Below are 23216 nucleotides of genomic sequence, written 5' to 3'. Positions count from 1 at the left end.
CATCTTACCCGGCAGAGAACAGAGCTGTGGCTCTTGGTCTCCCACCATTCCTCACCCTTCCCACCCTTCCCCACTCTTCCTCCTTCCCCACCCATGCATTTAGGTGAAGATGGTTGTCAGCCTTCCTTCTACACTGAACTACAGGATGGTGTGGGTGCCGCCCATGGAAGGAGCGAAGTATAATTTTGCAGGCTCCCACCTGTAGGGGGCAGGGAACAGATTTAAAGACTCAAAATAGACTGCAGTTTGCAGCATCACCGTGCACTGGCTGAAGCTGCTATGTGCATGTGGCCCAGCTCTAGGCTTAAAGAGAGCATCAGATCTGATGGGAGAGTCTTTGACTGAATTTTCCTACCAACACCCACTGGCCAAAGCTCAGACCTAAACAGCACCCACCATGCTGGTCTGTAATCATCCCACAGGGTTCATTCGCACACTTTTTATAAGAATAACGTTGGGTCATCCATTCCAGATTCTAAGCTTAGTTATAAGGAGAGAAGACCCAATCCACCTTAATGTTTTGCCTCGCCTATAACTCTGTTTTTGTTTTCTAAACCTCATTTGATCTTTGAGATGGCCTTCAGTTACCAAACTCCCTATAACCCTATTTATTTCTATCTCGGTATTTGTGGTACTAGGGATTGAGCCTGGAACTTTATGTATGCTAAGCATGCGCCAAGCATGTGTTCTGTACTGAACTACACCCCCCCACACACACACCCTTTAACTTTTTTATTCTGAGACAGGGTCTCACTAAGTTACCCAAGATGGCTATGAACTTGACTGTACTCTTGTATCGGCTTCCCAAGAAGCTGGATGTCAGAGCCTTTCCACCAGACCCAGATAAATCCATTTTGAAATACCAAGCATACTGAATCTCAGACGTTGTGGGAAGAATGACTCCAGAGTCTATTTGCAGAGACAAGTGTGAAGGGAGAGAGGAAGTGTAATGTTAACGCAGGAAAAAAAAAAAAAAAAAAAAACCTGGATTCAGGCCTCAGGTGACCTGGACTCCAGGATGAGGAGCATCAGACCGGGAAGCACCTGCTGCTGCCCTGTGACAGAGAGTGGGAAGTGCCACCAAAGCCCCCCAGAGAACCCCCCAGAGCTGCTGTTCCTAGTCTGATGCAGCCTGTCTCAAGAATACCGCCAAGCACAGCTTTACAAGTTAGTATGAACTGAGGCTTCAGACCATGATTTAAAGTGGTAGATACAGAAGAATAGAGGCCATTGTGTTGTAGTTGACAATCATCTTCTTAGCTGAGGTGGGGTGGGGCTTGGGGGGTGGGGAAGGTCAGAAGAGAGTAAGAACACACAGCAAGAGACAAGAAAAACATGACCTTTTCTTAATAGGGAAGAGAGCCTCGGTGTGACTCAGTGGGAAAGTGTTTAACTGAGTGAATCCCTAAGTTCAATACCCAATACCGAGAGAGAGAGAGAGAGAGAGAGAGAGAGAGAGAGAGACAGAGACAGAGACAGAGACAGAGACAGAGACAGAGAGACAGAGAGAGACAGAGAGAGAGACAGAGAGACAGAGAGACAGAGAGAGACAGAGAGACAGAGACAGACAGAGAGACAGACGGAGAGAGACAGAGAGGAGAGGAGAGGAGAGGAGAGGAGAGGAGAGGAGAGGAGAGGAGAGGAGAGGAGAGGAGAGGAGAGGAGAGGAGAGGAGAGGAGAGGAGAGGAGAGGAGAGGAGAGGAGAGGAGAGGAGAGAAAGAGGGGAAAGGGAGAGAAACTGAGGGGGGAAAGATGGAGGAGGGATGTTGGAAGAGGGAGAAAGGGAAGTGGGAGGAGAGGACAAAGGGAAGAGGCTAAAGTTGGGAAGGGAAAGGAACAAAGAGGGTGTGAGCCACCAGAAACACGGTCCTCATTTCACAATAAGAGTACTGGCAACTGTTCGATTTTTCAACCTTGCAAAGAGAGGCATCACCATGAAAGACTGGCACAACAGCTTGGTATAAAACAGTGCTTCCCGTGTTCCTAACTGTATTTCCCCCTGCCCCTGAGTTCTTCATTGCCTGAACATTTCCGAGAGGGACGATATACCGGGCAGACTGCACCTCCTATAGATTTCCATGTTGAGAATGTGTATTTGCTGTGTATTCAGAGACTGGAGACTCCCTCCCTTTCTGACACATGGACTCAACTGTACAGCAGACTTTGAGTAACTTTTCAGCCTAGGATGAACTGAGGGCAGCAGGACAAGCAGATACCAGCCGTTGGCTGGGGAGACAGTCGTCCGGTGTCTCCTGCATATTTGTGATTCTGATAACCATCAATGTGCCTCATTTTGAGAGTGGACCATAATGATTTTTTAAAAATATAAACACAGTGCTAACCCAGCAGGTAGGCAGGTCAAGGGGAGAGAAGATGTCTTAGGATCATGAAAACATAGGCATAGCATAAAACCAAGCCCTGGGTTTAACCCCAGTGGTAGTCACTGCCTCAAGGCAACAAAACACTACACAGAGAAACAAGGGACAGAAAGACCTGAAATTGCATGCCTTGCCTCATGCCGTTCACCTATCAGAGCAGAAGAAATGGCTCTGTCAATTAAATACAAATTATCAATTATATATGAATACATAAATACTTCCTCCAGAGTCTCCTTAACTTCAGTCATGAGTTTCTCTCTCTCTCTCTTTCTCTCTCTCTCTCTCTCTCTCTCTCTCTCTCTCTCAAGATTTTGTATGTGAGTACACTGTCTCTCTCTTAAGACACACCAGAAGAGGGCATTGGATCCCATTACAGATGGTGTGAGCCACCGTGTGGTTGCTGGGAATCGAACTCAGGACCTCTGGAAGAGCAGTCAGTGCTCTTAACTGCTGAGCCATCTCTCCAGTCTACCTTTCCTTTTTTTCTTTCTTTTTTTTTTTTTTTTAAAGATTTATTTATTTATTATATGTAAGTACACTGTAGCTGTCTTCAGACACTCCAGAAGAGGGAGCCAGATCTTGTTGCGGATGGTTGTGAGCCACCATGTGGTTGCTGGGATTTGAACTCTGGACCTTTGGAAGAGCAGTCGGGTGCTCTTACCCACTGAGCCATCTCACCAGCCCCCTTTTTTTCTTAAAAGTGTAAATTATCTCATTTTAATTGGTTAGAAGAAATAATACTTTTTAGAGTGTCCACACTACCCAGCGCAATACCACCATTATATTCAGTGCATTTTCTATCAAATTTCAAATAATATTTTTATGGATATAATAAAGTCCTAAAATTCATAGGGAAACTTAAAAAAAAAACTCAATAGTAAAGCGCTCTTAACCCAAAAAAGTAAAATTGGATAGCACTATTGGACTAAGGATATATTACAAAATTATAATAATACAAATAGTTTGACAGTGACATTAAGACAGACAGTTCAAACAATGAAACAGAACAGAATCCTCACATAAACTAAATACACACGGTCATTAGCTTTTTTAAAAAAAATTACCCTTTTCCCATCTTCAGTTGTCTATAGATAGATAGATAGATAGATAGATAGATAGATAGATAGATAGATAGATAGATGTATTCATTCTCCTTTCTCTTCCTTGAGAAAAGTCAAGGAAGAAAGGGTGGGAAAGTCAGAGTGAGGAATCAGGGCTTCGGAGAAGACCCCCAGCTTAGCAGACGTCACGAAGAACTGCATTGTGGGAAAGTGTCCACAGCTGCTAGCAACCACAATCTCCTTGGCAGGGGTGGAGAGCTGTGAGCAGAGAACAGAGGCAGACCCAGGCAGAGGCTGCTTTTCCCAAACCTTGGCTGCCAGGAATGACCACAGACCACATGCTTGCCGGACATGTGTGAACACTGCATACGGGCTGTCCTTGTGGGCTAGGTGAAGCGCGTGGGGCTGGCATGTTCTTCCTTCCCAGTCACTGGAGCACAGTCCTCCATGCCTCTCAAGGAACAAAGAGCCCCCGAAGCGCAGAGCTCACCTGGGCTCATCACTGGGGTGCAGACGGACGGTCCTGTTTCAGCTGCTCTTTCAGCCTCAGTAGTGCCTGATCTTGTGGTATACAGCCACAGCCAAACAGACAAAGCAAGATCATGTGCCTCTCAGAATCATCCCTTAACCCCAGAGAAAGGCTACTAGGAGACCGTCTGTGGGCTGGAGAAGAGCCCACAAAGCTATCTCTCCGCTCTCAGCCTCCTTTCACTTTACCCAGGGTCACACTCTCGTCCCTGAGTTCTGGTCCCAGAACCATGTGAAAGACCAGGCATGGCCACACATGCACCTGTAAAGACAGCCCTGTGGAAGGCGGAGACAGGAGAGCCCCTGGGGCTTGCAGGCTACTCCCTCACCTCTGTGTTCAGTGAGAGAATCAGACAGAAAGTGATAGAGCCAGCCACTTGATAGCCTCTTTGTGTGTGATGCACCCACCCACATACATACAAAAGGAGATGTCTGAAACAAGGGAGACAAGTAGTATCGCTAAGAAAACTTAACTAGAGACACACACATGGGGTGTGACTCATCTCATGCTGCTGTGATCTGTGTAGACAGAGGGCTGCACACAAATGGCACTCCTTGCCAGATTAGACCAAACACAGGCAGGCTTTGGAAATTATGGAAGCTTTTGGTTTTTCTGATCCCCCCTCCCATTTCCCTATCGTTTGGGGCTTTTGTTTTAATGAGCTTGTACTTATTTCACAGACATGGGGGAAAAGCAATAGAGTGTTAACGTAAAGTTGTCTTTAAATGAGTTTTTAAATTGCTATTGTTCCTTGTAATAAGATCCCTCTCCAATACTGGCCTCTTTATCTACTCAGTCCCCATTTTCAGAGTTATTACACAATTAACACAATTCTTCTCTCCTTTCCTCCTCTCCCTCCCTTATCCACTCCACCCCCCAAAGTATGGTCTATGGAAGACACTTTGGCAAAGGAGTCGTTTCGTTTTGACAGAGAGTTATGTTTCTGTTCATACAAAAAAAAAAAAAAAGCATTCTGAAAAACCCAACACAGATTTCTCTCTCCAAGGCACTTGTCTATGAATCATTCTTACTATGGCAGCAAACACTAATGAAACCATTTGAGTAGCTTCTCTACAACCTTTGTGACCTGCACACCACATCCAGGACTTTGAAAGTCGTGTGCTTAAATGAATGACACGAGAGAGCTCACTGGAGGCTTCAGCTAAGATGGAGGCTCTGGGAACACTGGCAGCCCATGCCTCAGCAGGCAGTGTTGCTGGCATCGGTCCCCAAATGGCTGGCTTGGTCCCCCTCTCTAAAAATCCATCTGCATCGAGAGAAGCATCTGCTCCAAGCAGCAGCCCCGAAGCCTCACCCATCAGGTGGGGGCTCCATCTCTCCTATTTCTAGCAGAAAAAGCCTTTGACTTTTCTTCTATCCTGAGAAATGAGCTAGCCATTGAGGCCAGAAAATTCTTTTTTAAATTTATTTTTAGCCGGGCGTGGTGGCGCACGCCTTTAATCCCAGCACTCGGGAGGCAGAGGTAGGCGGATTTCTGAGTTCGAGGCCAGCCTGGTCTACAAAGTGAGTTCCAGGACAGCCAGGGTTATACAGAGAAACCCTGTCTCAAAAAACCAAAAAAAAAAAAATTTTTTTTTTAATTTCACACACACACACAAATGAGAGAATGAGAGAAAGAGAGAGAGAGAGAGAGAGAGAGAGAGAGAGAGAGAGAGAGCGCGCACACACAGTGCATATGGGGTAGGCGTATATGCACATGGGTATGCAGGTACCCTTGGAGTCCATAAGAGGGCGCTGGAGTTACAGGCAGTGGTGAACTGCCGGACAAGGTTGCTTAGAACTGTTCTGGGGCTACATTGTATCTGCAGGTCCCAGACTGTTTAAACGGCTCAGTCAGCAAAGCCCTTGCCTCACCAGCTTGAAAGCCTGACTTTGGACCCCCAACACCTCTGTAAAAATCTCGGTTCTGCACTGCATGTCTGCAAATCCAGCGCTGGGAAGGGAGAGTCAGGATTCCCAGAGCTTGCTGCCCTTCGGTCCTAGCAGCTTAATTAGTAAGCCTAAGGCTCAATGTTAGCACTGACTTTAAAAATCAGGTGGAGAGCATGAGGGGGGAGACAGACATGGCCCCCGCAGTGATATGCAGAATTACTTTGTACACATGAACATATACATGCACACATACACTACAATAGAACAATTTGTTCTTAGTCAGGTTTGAGCCAAAATGCCTGCATGTTTCTCCCATCTCCTATCTCTGACAGGTGGGTCAAGCGCTCTACAGGTTGTTAGGGCCCAGAGCCTTCTCAGGATCCTTGGTCTACATCAGCCTGTGACTGTGCCCATCTCAGGTAACTCTGGGAGAAAGCGACTCTCTCACAAGTCTCAGCTGCCAGGCAACCATGATTTAATCTGAGGCTGACCACAAAACCACAAGAGAATTGAGATGTGGGAAGATGACGAGGCTGCCTGGGTCATGTGGCCAAATACGCTCGTTGAGATCTACACACACTGTCCTCTCTGGTAAATGGCTTGCTGTTCAGCCCCAACAGGCCCCAAGCCACTCCAGTCACCTTGGGGCAGAAGGAGGGTGAAACACACCTTCAGACTCTGCACATTCCATGGCCGATGAGCCACCAGCCAGATACTCCCTGTTGTCTGCCAGGAATGTCTCCAGTGCCTCCAGGCAGGGATATGGAAAGAGGCCCCCATGCAAAGCCACATAGCAGAGGAAGGAGGAAGCTTATGAACTGAAGGGAGGGTAAACCCTGAGGAGCAGGAGTGAGCATGTGGAAGTGAGTAGAGAGGTCTGTTGAAGAACCAGTAGGGTTGTATGGGTATTAGCAAGAGCTTGACATGCCTTGCGGGAAGCCCAGCACTGTGGGCTGAGACAGTCACTCCCCATCCTGTCCCCACACTCAGCGCCCACAGCAACCAGAATCCTCTGCTGCTGTGAGGCTAAAGGTGACGCCTACTGGGACCTGGCTAAGATAGCCACACTCAGGTGTGTCTGTGTGCCCTGCATGCAGGGGTGTTGCCTGAACACAAGTCCTTTCTGCTCCGGCCCTTGGTACAAGGGCTCCCAGCAGAGTCTAAGACCCTCACTCCCGCTTTCAGACTGCCCTCCTCCCCACCCTCTCTACCTTACCTTGGATCACAGTCCAGCCCATACTCTGTCCTTGAGATATGTTGGGTTCCAAACACAGCTACTGGGCTCTGCACTTTACCTCGCATCTCTAAGTCCTAGCCCTGAAAGACTATGGAGGCTCTGAACCTTGGCACCACCTCCTTCCCCACACAGCCAGCTCAGCCCCCGGGTCTTTCCTGTACCTCAGAGGCTGAAGAACCTCCAGTAGGTCTCCCTGTGGCTCTTCCCCCCCCCCCCCCTTCTCCAACTAAAGACAGAGGAGGATGTTAAGAATCTGCCTCAATGCTAACCGGGGACCACCTCGCTCCACCAACCGGGGACCACCTCGCTCCACCAACAAAAGCAGTTTTGTTCAGAGTTTTATCTGTTCCTGCCTGGGATCTTTTTTTCTAGGTTGCAGGGGTGGATCTGATTGGTCTCACCACAATGTTGAGAACAGCAGACACCAGACACTATGGGGATTGGTTAATTATGGCAGGCCAGCCCACCCCAGGGTGGGGCTGCCTAGACTAAGTTGTCGCCTTTCAGGGCCTCTGCCCTGGGAGGGGGAAGAATTCGAGCTAATCCTCTGACCGCAGAGGGTCATATCCCTTGACTGGGAGCTGGGTCCACCTCTTAGGCTGGTGCAACCATGGACCCCACCCTGTATCTGCTTAGAAGTGAGGGCAGGGTCAGCCCAAAGCTCCCACTGGGGCAGCCTGGGGAAGAACTGAAGGCCTGCCTACCCAAGCAGCCCGCCAGGTGCCTTTGTTAAGAGTTGATTCATCCTGAGGGCTGGCCACGCCCGCCCTGGGCTTCCTTTTTCCTGGAGTGTGAGGTGATCCACTTCCTCTTTAGTTTAAAGCCGGCTTGAGTCAGAGTTTCTGCCTCTCTAGCTGGGAGCACCGCCCATTTCCTCCCATTCAGCACAGACCTAGAAACCACACAGTCCAGTGTGATGCAGCCAGACAAGGCCTGGGATCAGCAGCCTTGCAGGCCAGACGGCCACATCCTCAAGGGACAGAGCACCAGAGGGCATCTTTTTTTTTTTTTTTTTTTTTTGGTTTTTCGAGACAGGGTTTCTCTGTGTAGCCCTGGCTGTCCTGGAACTCACTTTGTAGACCAGGCTGGCCTCGAACTCAGAAATCCGCCTGCCTCTGCCTCCCGAGTGCTGGGATTAAAGGCGTGCGCCACCACGCCCGGCGCCAGAGGGCATCTTAAAGTTCTGATTGGAATATTCTGCTTGCAGATAATGTGCAGAGAAATGCTGTGTTTTAGGCCTGTTGCGTTTTGAGTCTGTGATTATATGCCTCCCTAACACTGAGGTTAGGAGGTTGAAAAAAGGGATGTGTCCAAATACACCCCGTCTACCCTTCAAATAGCCTATCCAGATAGGCCAAAAAGTAAAGTCAAAACTTTAACGTTTAGAAGAAACACACACACTCGCACGATTGCACAGAGAGAAAGAGAACCAAGCAAGATGACCTCTGACCCTGACCCTTCAGGCTGCCCATGAGGTCGTAGCACTAGCAAGAGTTGAAAGTTGCAATCCTCAAATCTCAAATTCATCCAGTCTCGTTGTAAGTAAAGACAGGCTTGTGCGTTTAAACTTATATTCTCACTCTTTGGTCATCAAGCCTTAGTTCAAAGCAATTGTGTTAAATACAGAATTTATGAAGGATGCACTTCTTTTAGGAAAGATTTGCTCTGGCATGTGAGAGTCCAAGGATAAAGACGCTGGCCAAGACCACTGGACTCCTTAAAATATGTGAAAGAGTGGGCTTCAAAGTCTAATTATGAGGCTAAATTTTAGTGAAGCAAAGTAAGAGTGTGAGCAAAGCACCCAGGAATCAGAAATGCATAACAGAGCAGGAGCAGTGAGCAGCAACCGAGTCCATAACAGAGCAGGAGCACTGAGCAGCATCCGAGTCCATAACAGAGCAGGAGCACTGAGCAGCAACCGAGTCCATAACGGAGCAGGAGCAGTGAGCAGCAACCGAGTCCATAACGGAGCAGGAGCAGTGAGCAGCAACCGAGTCCATAACGGAGCAGGAGCAGTGAGCAGCATCCGAGTCCATAACAGAGCAGGAGCAGTGAGCAGCAACCGAGTCCATAACAGAGCAGGAGCACTGAGCAGCATCCGAGTCCATAACGGAGCAGGAGCACTGAGCAGCAACCGAGTCCATAACGGAGCAGGAGCAGTGAGCAGCAACCGAGTCCATAACGGAGCAGGAGCACTGAGCAGCAACCGAGTCCATAACGGAGCAGGAGCAGTGAGCAGCAACCGAGTCCATAACAGAGCAGGAGCACTGAGCAGCAACCAAGTCCATAACGGAGCAGGAGCACTGAGCAGCAACCGAGTCCATAACGGAGCAGGAGCAGTGAGCAGCAACCGAGTCCATAACAGAGCAGGAGCACTGAGCAGCAACCGAGTCCATAACGGAGCAGGAGCAGTGAGCAGCAACCGAGTCCATAACAGAGCAGGAGCACTGAGCAGCAACCGAGTCGCATGGCGTTTTGGGAGTGACTGTGCAGCTGGAACCTTCCTTCTAGAAACCCAAACTGCTTGGACAGATGATGGCAAGAGCAGCCGCTGCTCCTGCCATCAGAGGATTGGGCTTCACTTCCCAGCACCCACACGGCGGCTCACAATCCGAAGCCATCTTCTGGACTCCCAGGGTACTAGGCACCTATGTGGCACGTAGACATACAAGCAGGCAAAAGGCCCATATATCCATAATATAAACAAAACAAGTTCATGTTGTATATTTCAAAAACAAGAGTTAATAATCGTTTTGAAACACTTAAGTGTGCACTGTAGTATAATTTAAAATAAGGTGTTTTGTCAAAGCCAGAGACCACGACCGCAAAGCTAGGGAATCAGATGGAGCCTGGTTGTGCCACGGCAAGCAACAGTAAAAAGAGGTGTGGTGCGCAGAAGCTCGTCAGCGGCGAGACTTGTTTCCCTCAGGCTGCGCAGCTTCCAAACTCTGCTAATTCTTTGCCATCACCATATTTTTTTTCCCTACATATTGGATTACTTGCTTTAAAAGTTGATATTTTTGCTTGTTTGTTTGTTTGGGGTTTTTTGTTTTTTGTTTTTTAGACAGAGTTTCTCCATTGTAGCCCTGACCTGGAACTCCCTCTGCCTCCTAAATTCTGACTAAAGTGTTCGACACCACTGCCCAGCTCTGACTCATATTTTTTTAAAGACTTATTCATTTATTTTATGTATATGAGTAAACTGGACAGATGGTTGTAAGCCATCATGTGGTTGCTGGGAATTGAACTCAGGACCTCTGCTCTCTCTGGCCTTGCTTGCTCCGGCCCAAAGATTTATTTATTCTTATACGTTAACTACACTGTAGCTGTCTTCAGACACACTTCAGAAGAAAGCGTCAGATCTCATTATGGTTGGTTGTAAGCCACCATGTGGTTGCTGGGATTTGAACTCAGGACCTTCAGAAGATGCCTCGGTGCTCTTAACTGCTGAGCCATCCTGCTAGCCCCTGACTCCTTTTTAACTGCAAAACAAAAACACACACACACATGCACACACACATACACACACACATGCACACACACATACACACTCACTAGAGGGAGGAAGGGAGGGAGAGAGAGGAGAGAACCCTTTATCTTAAGTATATAGAGTTTCCAAACAATTGGTACGATCTCTTTTTTTACACATATGAAAATACCCCCTCCTGAAATTATTTCCAAGCACATCATGGATACAAACTTAATATAACCAACGTTCCCCCCACCATTTTGTAAAGATTTGGCCAGTGTCGTTTATTTTTGTTCTATTCATGGTCAAAAAAAGAACATGAATGGTTTTTGCAATCTTGTGGTTTTGAAATTTAAAGTTTTACAATTAGACCCACAATCAACCATTAAGAAGAATTACACACTAAGAAGGTACAGAGACCTTTGTGTAAAGCAAGAACAAGGGGCTGGTGGGTGGTTCTGTCAGTAAAGTGCTTGCTGCCCAAACATGCGGAATCTTGGATCCACAGCACATCCCTAACACTGCAGCACATGCCTAACAGATAGCACAGCACATCCCTAACACTGCAGCACATGCCTAACAGATAGCACAGCACATACCTAACAAACTCTGCATTACATCCCATCCCTAACACTGGATCACACGCCTAGCACTGCAGCACATACATATAACTCCAGTACTGGGGAGACAGGGACAGGAAGATCCTTAGAGATCTTTAGCCAGCCATTCTAACTAAATGGTTGAGGTCCAGGTTCAGTGAGAGACCATGTCTGAAAAATAAGGCAGAGTGGCTGCATGTGGTACTGCACACCTTCGATCCCAGCACTTAGGAAGCAGAGGCAGGTGGATCTCTTATGAGCTTGAAGCTAAGATGGTCTACATAGTTCCTGGTTATCTAGAGCTACACAGTGTGACCTTGACTCAAAACAAACAAGTCAGAGAGGAATTGGTAAGAGCTACTTACCATGGGCCTCTGGCCTCAACTCACACAAGTATGCACGTGTACAAAGACACACAAAGTATCAATACACAGAAAATAATAATCTCAGTGTCGTAATTAGCTTAGACTGTCACCTTGACATGCTAAGGAACACCAATCAAGGAATTATCTTTATCAGATTAACCTACAGGCATATCTGGGAGGTATTTTCTTGACTGCTAATTGATATAGGAGCAGCCAGCCCACTGTGGGTGGTACCATCCCTAGGCATGTAGGCCTGGGCTATATAAGAAGTATAGTTTAGAAGCAAGCCAGTAAGCAGCACTCCTCAATGGTCTCTGCTTGAGTGCTTGCCTCCAGGTTCCTGTCTTGAGCTCCTCTTGATGGGAGAATAGAATCCTTTCATCTGCATGGGTCATCTTTATCACAGCAACAGAAAGCAAACTAGGACAGTCATTAGTTCCCTTCTGTTCCTGCCAGCATTCATGGAGCATATGATACCAAGGTCTTGTCCACAGTGAATGGCAGTCAAGGCCCCGCCCACAGCACTAGTCCTCCCACGCCACGCCCCCTTTCCCTCATTACAGGTCTCATGTCTCTCCTGGGGCCTCATTGAGTCATCCTTACCATGCTATTCCCATTACAGAAATTCTCTTCCTCTTTTGTCAACCCACAGAGGCCTAGAATAGCGCCAGCCACGTTCCTCATTAGTGTCCTCAAAGTCATGAGGCAGAAGTGGATCGGGAACCATCAAACCAGATGTGAGCTCTCTCTTTTTTCTTATTTGTTAGTGTTGCATTTCAGACATGTGGGCTGTGAGGACTGTTCACTCTCTCAGGCAGAGGCAGAGTGCACCTTCCAGTCTGAGCTATAGATTCAGTTTCCCAATGGCTGGCTCAAGACCATGGAAGAAAGACCCTGGACGTGAGACTGGCAGAAGGGGGTCTTCAAAGCCAGCAGGCACATTCTATAGATCAGCAGGATGCCCTCGCTGCAGCAGATGCTTGCCCTAACCTGACTTAAACAGTAGGAAGCCATGACCCTGTAAATAACCAAGAGCAGGCCATGTGAATTCCAAAGGAAGGTGGTTTGGGGGTTTCAAGGCATCCTCGGGATCTTAGGCCTCTCAATGATGAGACTGTCCTATCCAAAGAGGACAGTGTTCAAGAGAAAAGCACACCTCCCCTTGATCAGCCTCTAGGATTTCCCAGGTCTGTCCTATGCAAAGTATGCCCAGTATGTGCCAGAGCCTAAGAGGAATCAGGTAGCACTTGTAACTGGTAAGATCTGCGCCTGCATGTAGCATCAGAGTCCCCTATGTTACCCAAGTACTTTCTCCATTCAATGCTGAGGACAGGCCCTGCTGTAAGTGCTCTCTCCGAGTGTTCAAGCCCAGAGACTTAAGTGAGGTCAAACTCCCCTGTGCCCAGTAGAAGCCTTGGTACTTGCATGAAACAGCCATAAAACCTCAGTGTGTGAGCCTTGCTGAGCCGTTCCCTACATCTGGAGCAAACCACAGGCCCACGAGGGCTCAGTAAGGCTCACCAGAGCCACTTGACAGAGCTGGCTGATTTCGATTTGGGAGCCTCCCCAGGGCTCCATCATAGCCTTGCCAGAGAGCACCCAGCCAGGGAAGGAAAAGCCCCAGGGTCTACAATGCCACTGAAGTTTTATGGTTGTGTGAAGCCTGGACATCCTCTGCAGACAGACTCTGTGGACACACTCTGCGACTATGCTCTATGGCGCCCATGTTGCCTGGACATGCCCCATGGCTATGCTCTATGGACATGCTCCGTGGGCATAGTTCAAAGCTATGAGCCACTGCTATGCTCTGTAGGAATGTTTTGTGGATTTAACCCATGACCATGCTGTGTAGACATGCTCTGTGGGCATGCTTCATTGCCTGTGCTCCATGGCTGTATCCATACTGTGGGAAAGTGCAAAAGTGTATGATCCCTTAGGCCTCAAGCGGAAGAGGCACCCCACGTCCTACTGCAAGCAAATCAAGACACTGGAGCCCCAGAAGTAGGAGGAAAGCATCGAGATATACAAAGCTTCCTTACAAAGAAGGTCAGAGCACAACCTGCAGCCACACACCTCAGTTTCCATGACAACCAGGGCAGACATGTGACCAGCTATGGATAACAAACTTGAGGGGAAGACAGAAGAGAGTGACCCTGGAGACTCATTATTCCTCCCCAAGTCACCAAGACAGATGCTAGCCCCATGCATCCCTTCTCTGCACTGCTTCAGTACCAAGGCCCTGTGTCCCTGACTGGAGGTACAGCTGGGGAGTCGGGGCACTGCCTGGCAGCACCCTTTGCAATGTTTTTGGAGTTGAAGGCAAGTAGTTAACAACACAGTGAGCATGTTCTACCAACAGCCATCCAGGACCTGCTGCATTCCTTCCAGGCAGAGTGGGCTTGTCCCCAGTGCTGTTGGCTGCCACGGTGACTCTGAACCTTCGGGAAGTTGCTGCTGAGGGCCCAGGAAGTTGGTGCTGGCCCTTCTGAAGCCATCTGTGTACTGGCATAAGTCTCAGAACCTCAACACCTGGTCCCAACGGGGCCTCCGGGAGCTGGTGTCCTCAGGTACCGTGTGCTCTGTGGGCTTCATAGTCTTTCTTTCGGAGACAGCAAAGTCTGCACTTTTCCTTGGCCAGGGTCCAAGAATAGATTAAGTAAGAGTGCACTTGGCACCTGCCCAGTGGTGTTTGAATGGCCTTCATGTCTTCTACCATCCCATGGGGACTCCACCTCTCTGCAGGAGGTCTGCCACAGGCAGGGCACTTGCATGCACATCCAGAAATCCCCCCAATGTCCGTCAGTCACAGTCTTTGTGCCACAACTGGGAAAGGAGAATCAACAGGAGTAAATCTGTGTTATTTGCCTTCTCCCATAAGTTGTCCTTTGAACATGCACCTCCACCTCCACATACACATACACATAAATATTTTTTAAAATAATTTTTTGCTTTTCAAGACAGGGTTTCTCTATGTCACAGTCCTAGCTGTCCTGGAACTCACTTTGTAGGCAAGGCTGGCCTTGAACTCACAGAGATCTGCCTGCCTCTGCTACCCAAGTGCTGGGGTTAAAGACATGTGCCACCATGTTCGGCTTTAAAGGGAAATTCCAGAGTGTGAGCTGAGACCTATCTAGGTCAAGGGTTGTATACACTTTTGGAAGATGGAAAAGACTTGAGCCAGCCTGGTTCCTTCTCAGGTTCCAAGTAGGAGGCAGCTGAAGACACCAGAGAACCACGTGACCAGTTCTATTTACTCTGAAGAAACCACGCTACCATATTCCTTAGACATTGAATCCCATTAAAGGCATTTCCCTGATGGAATCTAAGAGGCTGGCATGGGATCAGTCCATGACTACCATTTCACAGAAAGACAGTTTTCTTTTTAAAAGGTGTATGTCCTTTGCACTAAAAGGGCCAGAACATGTATGGGGAAAACAAAAACAAAAACAAAAACAAACATGGTCACCTGCGCAAAGCATAAACCAGGCCCGGGTCTCTGAGGCCTGTACCCACCCTAGGGAAAGGACTCCAAGGAGAGGCGGCAGCCACAGGCTATTCTTTTCCTGTCTGAGCTCCAAGGAAGTTCATCTTCCTGAGAGGCCCTCACTGGCCACCCCAACCTTGGGAGAGGGAGGGGCTGAAACACCCAGTAGAATTAATCAAGTAGCTCACGCCTCAGAGTCTACAACAGACATCCTAGAAAGAGGCTGTCATACACGTATATTCAATGTAAGCTTTATGCAGCCTGGGAACCTTCCTTAGGAATGAATATCCAAAGAAGCAGTTAGCCTTGACTGCCTGACAGTTGTGGGGATGGGGAGTGACTGGTGTTAGGAACTATTATATGAACAGAGGCATGGCTCCCAGTCGTAAGCAGGAGTGTCATAAGCCCTGACTTGTCAGGCTCTGTCTGACTGTTCTGACTCGGGGATCAGGGCTCTGTTATGGCCTCCCATTTGGCTCCATAGTCTCTTGTTTGGGTCTGGGATTTATGCTCCTGGATTTGGGTCTGGTCTCCTCCATGCTCCTAGGTTTTGATCTGGGCTCTTCTATGATCCCAGGTTGGGGTCTGGGATCCATGCTCCTTGGTTTGGATCTAGGCCCTCCCATGCTCCTAGGTTAGGGCCCAGGCTCCTCAGTGTTCCCCAGGTTTGGTTCTGGGCTCTGTGTTTATACATTTGGATCTGGGTTCATATTCTTTTGTTAGTCTGAAAATGGGTTAGTCATGGATGTAGTTCATTTGGGATGTAGTTCAAATAACAAGAAATGTGGGCTGGAGAGATGGCTCAGTGGTTAAGAGCACTGACTGCTCTTCCAGAGGTCCTGAGTTCAAATCCCAGCAACCACATGGTGACTCACAACCATCCGTAATAAGATTCAATGCCCTCTTCTGGTGTGTCTGAAGACAGCTACAGTGTACTTAGTTATAATAATAATAATAAAAATCTTTAAAAAGAAAAAAAGAAGAAGAAATGTATCTGTCTTTCTAGAGGCTGGGGGTAAACTTTCCCAGACCTGAGTTACCTATAGATTACAGGTAGCAGACTGGAGACACACTGTTGCTCTTTCTTACTGTTTTCTTTTCCAACCCTTAGGCCTATTCTCTTTTTTTTTTTTTTTTTTTTTTTTAATATTTTTATTACATATTTTCCTCAATTACGTTTCCAATGCTATCCCAAAAGTCCCCCATAGCGCCCCCCCCACTTCCCTACCCACCCATTCCCATTCTTTTGGCCCTGGCATTCCCCTATATTGGGGCATATAAAGTTTGCAAGTCCAATGGGCCTCTCTTTCCATTGATGGCTGACTAGGCCATCTTTCGATACATATGCAGCTAGAGACAAGAGCTCCGGGGTTCTAGTTAGTACATCATGTTGTTCCAACAATAGGGTTGCAGATCCCTTTAGCTCCTTGGGTACTTACTCTAGCTTCTCCATTGGGAGCCCTGTGATACATCCAATAGCTGACTGTGAACATCCACTCCTGTGTTTGCTAGGCCCCAGCATCGTCTCACAAGAGACAGCTATATTTGGGTCCTTTCAGCAAAATCTTGCTAGTGTATGCAATGGTGTCAGCGTTTAGAAGTTGATTATGGGATGGATCCCTGGATACGGCAGTCTCTAAATGGTCCATCCTTTCATCACCGCTACGAACTTTGTCTCTGTAACTCCTTCCCTGGGTGTTTTGTTCCCAATTCTGAGAAGGTGCACAGTGTCCACACTTTGGTCTTTGCTGGAGAGATGGCTCAGGGGTTAAGAGCACTGACTGCTCTTCCAAAGTTCCTGAGTTCAATTCCCAGCAACCACATGGTGTCTCACAACCATCTGTAATGGGATCTGATGCCCTCTTCTGGTGTGTCTGAAGACAGAGACAGTGTATTCAAATATAGGCCTATTCTCTTAAGAGCACTGGTGACTTCATAGAGAAAGGAAAGAACAGGCTCTATCCAGATACAGCAGCTCACCCAGGTCGTCTCCCTCCATGTTTGTGTTCACATATAAGGCCAACACATGCCCTTCTTCACCCTCTCCACACTTCATCAGGGGAGCTTTAGTTACTGAAGCAATATAAGGAGAGATACGTTTTAAAAAAAAAAAAAAAGGCCTTTGGCCTGGGCATTGTGGAGGTTTGAATGTTTGCCCCAGGGAGTGGCACCATTAGGAGGTGTGACCTTGTTGGAGTAGGTGTGGCCTTGTAGGAGGAAGTGTGTCACTGTGGGAGAGGACTTTGAGACCCTTCTCCTAGATGCCTGAAGACAGTCTGCTCCTGGCTTCCTTTGGATGAGGATATAGAACTCTCAGTTCCTCCTGCACCATGCCTGCCTGGATGCTGCCATGCTCCCTCCTTAATAGTCATGGGCTGAACCTCTGAACCTGTAAGCCAACCCCAATTAAATGTTGTCCTTATGAGAGTTGTCTTGATCATGGTGTCTCTTCACAGAGAAATGAAACCTCCACAGAATCTCAGACTAGCCAGGGTTACATAGTGAAACTATCTCAAAAAACAAATGGGGTGGGAGGGGGGATCCTCTGGCTTAAGCAGAAGCTGGTCATTACAGCAATGGACTTTAATCAGGAAAGTGATCATCTGGCGAAATTGCAGGGTGTAGAACAAAACAGAAGGATGTGGGTAATGCAATCTTGATTTGCGATTCCTCCCCCACCCCCAACTGCCTTCTCCCTTTCTGCCCTCATATTTCCTGGAACTTGCTTGCAAAGATACCTACATAGGAAAGGAAATACATGGTGTGCTAATCCTTCATTCTTTCCTTATAAGTTACACTCACACACATACACACCCGTGGTCCAGGTACTGCACTTAGCAGTGTAGACACCACAGCAAATGATGTCATCAACCAACCAATCAGACACATAAGCTTTGGTGTGGGAAACGTCACACAGGGGCTGTGGCCCATGAAGACATGGGAAAGGGACAGGGCATAGATGCAAACACTCTGCACCTCACTCGGTCACAGGATAAGGTCTGTGTAGCTAACAGTCATTCCTGTCCCGCGGGATAGCCACAAATCCCATGGGTACCAGAGCAACAACTCGCCCTTGTGTGAGGCGGTTGTGCTGTAAGACATTGTAGGGTGAGACTTCCAAGATGGTTGTTTAAAGGAGGAAGGTGGAGTGGAGGTAAGCGGCTGCAGCCGCCATGAGGAAATGCAGGAGCCAGAAGCTATGTACTTGGGACTCTGGGCATGAGAGAAAGAAAGGACCTGAGTCCTAGAGGCAGAGAACAATCAGCTGCCCGACTTGAGGTCCAGCTGTACGTAGGAGACATACCTCAGAAGTGTCTGGTATATGGGCTCTGCAAACCTTGAGGGACAGCTGGAGCCCCGCAGTAGATGACTTTTAAACACGATGGTAATTTGCCTTCATCTAGGCCCTTTCAGAATTTATGTGTGTGCTAAATAATTTATCGGCAAGCTCCATGAGTATTTACTATTTTCTGGCTAGCTGTGTGATGGATTATTCCCCCTTTACCACAGGATGCTAACCCCAGGCACAGAAAAGAACATAATTCAATGCTGAACCTTGGATGGGATGCAAAGGGAGAGGGTGAGTTCTGGGTGCGACAAACCTCCCTCCCCTTTTCTGTGTGCCTGCTCATGCTCAGAGAGAAACTGAGTCTGCTCTAAAATGAGTGAGGTCACCGGCCAAAGCCCCACTCCTCCCAGTAGTGCCACTTACCCCACCTTGCCACTGGATGCCATGGAACCCACAGCCCTTTGGTCACCAGTTTCTCTGAAAAAGAACAGTACTGGGTGTGATTTTCTTGAAAAGGCATAGAAGTTAAGATAAAAGTCTACTTTGTTCCCTTCTGTCAGATCTGAATGGGTACAAGCTGGTTAACTCTCTCCTGACATTGCGCAGGCTAACAGTCGAGGCTGCCCGGGGGGGGGGGGGGGGGGGAGGGAGTGGCGAGGGGGTGTGGGGGGACGGGACGACCAGAAAACAGAGTCCCTGTTCTGTGTTTCTCTCCAGTGTGAGAGTCAGCAGGCCACAGGCTGACTCAGCCCTCCTCCCTGTGCCCTCAAGTCTTATGCCTGGAGGAGGATAGGAGCTCCATTAGTCCCCACATCTTCAGATGGACTAGCACAGGTCATCCCCGGGCACCTGCAGTTCTCATGCAGGGATGTGGCAGTGGGATGGGCAGGAAGTCTTTCTCCATTCCAGTCCAGACAAGAGGCAAAGGGGACAAAAGGAACCATGGCTCTTGGTTGTCCTGACCCCTCTTCTCTTGAGAAGGCCTGATCCTGACCACGATTGTCTTTGTAACCTGTGGTTCCTTCCAACCCACCTTCTTCTAACCTCCTGCTCGTTCTCTGTGCCGAACTCTTCTAAAGACAAGCCATTTTATCCTTGAGTGGCCACACCTGGTCATCCCAGTGATCTCCTTAAGTGTCAGTTCAGGAAGTCTCTAACTCCTGTGCCTAACTTTGCCACCTCCCAGGGGGTACCGGAGTTTTGTCAATTCCCAGAGCTACTTCTCTGCTAAGTTCCAAATTTAATGACGACATTCTCCATATCCTCCCTGATAACTGGCATCAGCTTTCCATTTCTAGAGCCCCCCCCCCCCCCGGCTCTCCTCAGGCCTACAGCAGATTGACAAATCAGAAACTTGGGCACCTGTGATGCTGCAGAATTCCCTTTGAGCCCAAGGAATAGACAAAGATGAATAGACCCATGCAGCAGGGCCCTGAGTGGTGCTGGACCCAGTCACCCTGTGGCTTTGCCTGGGAGAGTTTGCAGCTCCATCAGGCAGCTCCACCCTAGAAGCTCCTGTTCCCAAGCTCCACGCTGCCCTTGAAACTGGTCCACATCCTCACTACGCCCAGGGGCTCGAGACCACACAAGTGACCAGAGGTTCAGAGCAGAGACGCATACCCAGGCCCCTAACATCTGCCCTGTAACCCTCCCCCAAGTCAAGAGGCTTCACAAGGGAGGGAAGTAACAGGACAATCCAAGGAGGATGTTTAAATAATGCAATCAACAAACACAGATAAGGACAGCCTGATGCAGTATTGTTGTCTGCGCCTCCCAAGAAACAAGTAATACAATTCAATTCCAATTCCAGACAGGAATGGTTAGAAGGCATACTTAAGGGATGTCCTGTTTTGTTTTGTTTTGTTTTGTTTGTTTTGTCTCATTGTAGAGTATGTCTGCCTGGCTTATCCTGGATCCATCTATGCCTTAACTAGCTCCCAGGAAAGGGCTGGGATCTTGGTCACCTATATGGTCCTCTGGAGAGAGTCTGCTCCATCAACCCAGAAGGCTGCAATCCCTGTGCTTAATCAGCAGAAAGGTGGTTCTCTGGATGCAGCCTTGGAGGAGGAGCTACTGTGTGTCTCCGGTTGTTGCTGTGACTTCCCTGAGCTGCAGTTCAGGGCTGACCCTCACCCTGCTGAAAAAGCAAGGTGGCACTTGCCTGCAGCTGGGAGCTCGGGGTCTTCAGCCTGCATGGCTCAGGATTTCCCACAGCTTGTTCCTGTGAGAGAGTATCCTGCTTCTCTTGGCCTCACCTACAGGTAAGAGCACCTAACACTCAGGTACTGGCCGCTAGTCAAAGCAAGCAAGACACCGATTTGGGCTTTTGTGTACATGTGCTAATACTATACACTGTAGTGAAACAACAACAACAGTAACAACAACAACAACAATAAGGGTATATATATACATATATATATATATATATATATATATATATATATATATAGAGAGAGAGAGAGAGAGACAAGACCTCACTATGTATCCCTGGCTAGCCTAGAACGCACAATTTAGAGTAGAATAGCCTTAGACTTACAGAGATCCACCTGGAGAGAGCTCGGAGTAAAGCCTAGGTCACGATGTCTAGGCTTTTATTTTATTAAGAAAAAAATTTAAGTATCAAAATCATCATCAAATATGTCAGTTTTCCATGTCTTCACTTTCATGAGGAATGTGCTTTGCTTTGAAAACCATTCCTAGCTGAATGGTGGTGGCATACTTCTAATCCCAGCACATGGGAGGCAGAGGCAGATGGATCTCTGAGAATATTCTCGTCTACAGAATGAGTTCCAGGATAGCCAGGGATACACAGAGAAACTCTGGTCTCAGAAAAATCAAAAAACAAACAAGTAAAGAAATAAAAAATAAATAAACAAATAAAAAATGAAAACCATTTCTTATCCTGAAAATTAAAATATAACTTTAGGTGTTAAGTTTGAATGTCTATTAATAATGGCGTTCATTTTTTTCCAGGACTTTTCAAAATGTATTTGTTACCTGGGGAGCAAAAAGAAATTGAAACAAAATTATTGATTAAAGGGACACAAAGACATGATCAATTACAAATTTTGGACATGTTAAAGAACATGGGTTATATGGAAAACAAGCAACATCAAAATATTATGGCATTTATGAAACCTGATAGCCCTGGGCTCTGGGCCAGCTCAGGCTCATGATAGCTTCAGCTTCCCCAGCCTCCATCACAGCTTGGCTGAGCTGTTTCAGTAAGTGAAGTGTTCACAGCAAACTTCTGCCTGGCTAAGTTGATATCTGCTGCGATGTCCACTATTCTTTAGGTACAAGAGCTGTGGTGCAGAGTTCAGACTCCAAGTCCCTGGCACCAGTCTGTGTAACTCTCACAGGGGTTTGTCTGACACTGCCAGATGATACAAGAACCCACTCCCAGAAACGGGCTCTACAGACCTGTACTCTGTGCAGAAAGAGTGGGACTATGTGGCTCCTGTTGGCACTGCAGGTCCCTGAGCCAGCAGAGAAAGTTGCTCAACTGTAGTAAACCTTCCTGTCTCTGTGGGCAATGCAGAGAGAAAATCTGAGGTGACTGATCTCAAATTGGATCTCCATTCTCCAGTTCTCTTCTCATTTGCAAATATATTAGTAAGAACCTGCCCAGAAGCCAGCAGCCTTACCTAACAAAGACCGTGCCACCCCTTAAGACAATAAATGTAGAGGGGTGCTGGCTCCCCAGCTGTTAGCTTGGCAGGAATTTACCCAGTTGTGGAGAAAATAAATCCAGGATAAAGAGCCATGATCTACGCAAGACAGTCCCCACTGGGGTAGGACAAGATGCCACTGACCTAGTTTGGGGCAACATCAAACTCCCAGCTTTCCCAGTTAAGAGGGACACAGAATTATGCTAAGGAATCCTGTGGGAGGGACATCTGTGAACCCGTCTCTACTCTCTTCCAAGATTTTAGAGTCAAACAGGAGATTATAATAATATAACTTCCTTAGTGTGGTTTTCAAAACAGTAATGAATCCTCAATCGTCATTAGACTGAGACTGAGCAGTGTTCATAAAGCAAGATTTCTGTGTCCTCAACTGTTCTGACACCAGCTAGTCACAGGAGACCATACCTGGTCACCTGATCTGGCACCAGCCAGTCACAGGAGACCATACCGGGTCACCTGGTATGGCACCAGCCAGTCGCAGGAGACCATACCTGGTCACCTGATCTGGCACCAGCCAGTCGCAGGAGACCATACCAGGTCACCTGAGCACACAAGAAGGAACCTCCTCTACCCCACCTCTCATTCTCAGACTTATCTCAAGAGAAAACATTTGAAAAGCATTTCTCATAAATTGTGTCATGGGCTGGAGAGATGGCTCAGCAGTTAAGAGCACTGAATGTTCTTCCTAAGGTCCTCAGTTCAAATCCCAGCAATCACACGGTGGCTCACAACCATCCATAATGAGATCTGACGCCCTTTTCCGGTGTGTCTGAAGATAGCTACCGTGTACTTACATATAATAATAAATAAATCTTAAATAAATAAATTGGGTCATTACTTGCTTTCCCTGAGTATTTCTGGGCTCCAGAGCTAGGCTGAGCTCACACATAGGTGGCAGTCATAGGCCTGAAGCCAGCTGGTAGGACCTTAGGTCCACGGTGAGTTTCCTAGCATCCACTGAAGCCCTATTTTGGGGTACTATCAGACACTTATATTCCTTCCTCCCAGCCCCACTGGAGGAATTTCTCCTGAAGAAATTTGAAAATAACAGCCTGTTGGTGAACTGGGCTCCAATCCCAGGTCAGCTCTTTGTAGCCTTTGGCTGGGTTTCTTCTCACAAGGACACTCGACGTGTTGCTTGGAACACTGGGAATGTCCTTGACATGAGTACCTTTTACCAGCTCTAAATGTAAGCTCTCCTAAACCCTGTGAGCTCTCCTTA

General features: G+C 47.8%; 1 protein-coding gene across 4 annotated transcripts in view; it reads right to left on the bottom strand.

Annotated features, from left to right (window-relative positions):
- LOC147000554 (uncharacterized) overlaps positions 1–23216 on the bottom strand; it is a 129237-nt gene that overhangs the window by 37423 nt on the left and 68598 nt on the right. Inside the window, exons 1-2 of one of the 4 annotated variants that reach the window (XR_015045981.1) lie at positions 21729–21899; positions 18729–18782 (exon numbers count right to left, since the gene is read on the bottom strand). The exons of 1 other annotated variant lie outside the window; for it this stretch is intronic. Coding sequence is in view for 2 of the 3 variants with exons in the window: in XM_085833226.1 (XP_085689352.1) it covers positions 14336–14355; positions 18729–18782 (74 nt within the window). In the remaining variant the exon portion in view is untranslated. Of the gene's footprint in view, positions 1–14195; positions 14356–18728; positions 18783–21728; positions 21900–23216 lie in introns of those variants that run through there. 2 more of the 4 variants (XM_085833226.1, XM_085833223.1) reach the window with 2 other exon arrangements.

The sequence above is a fragment of the Mus caroli genome, unplaced genomic scaffold (genome assembly GCF_978045245.1).
Source record: "Mus caroli unplaced genomic scaffold, Mus_caroli_1 scaffold_18, whole genome shotgun sequence".
Classification (NCBI taxonomy): Eukaryota; Metazoa; Chordata; class Mammalia; order Rodentia; family Muridae; genus Mus; species Mus caroli.
The sequence above is the reverse complement of the archived record's forward strand: the minus strand, read 5'-3'. Positions and strand labels throughout refer to the sequence as shown.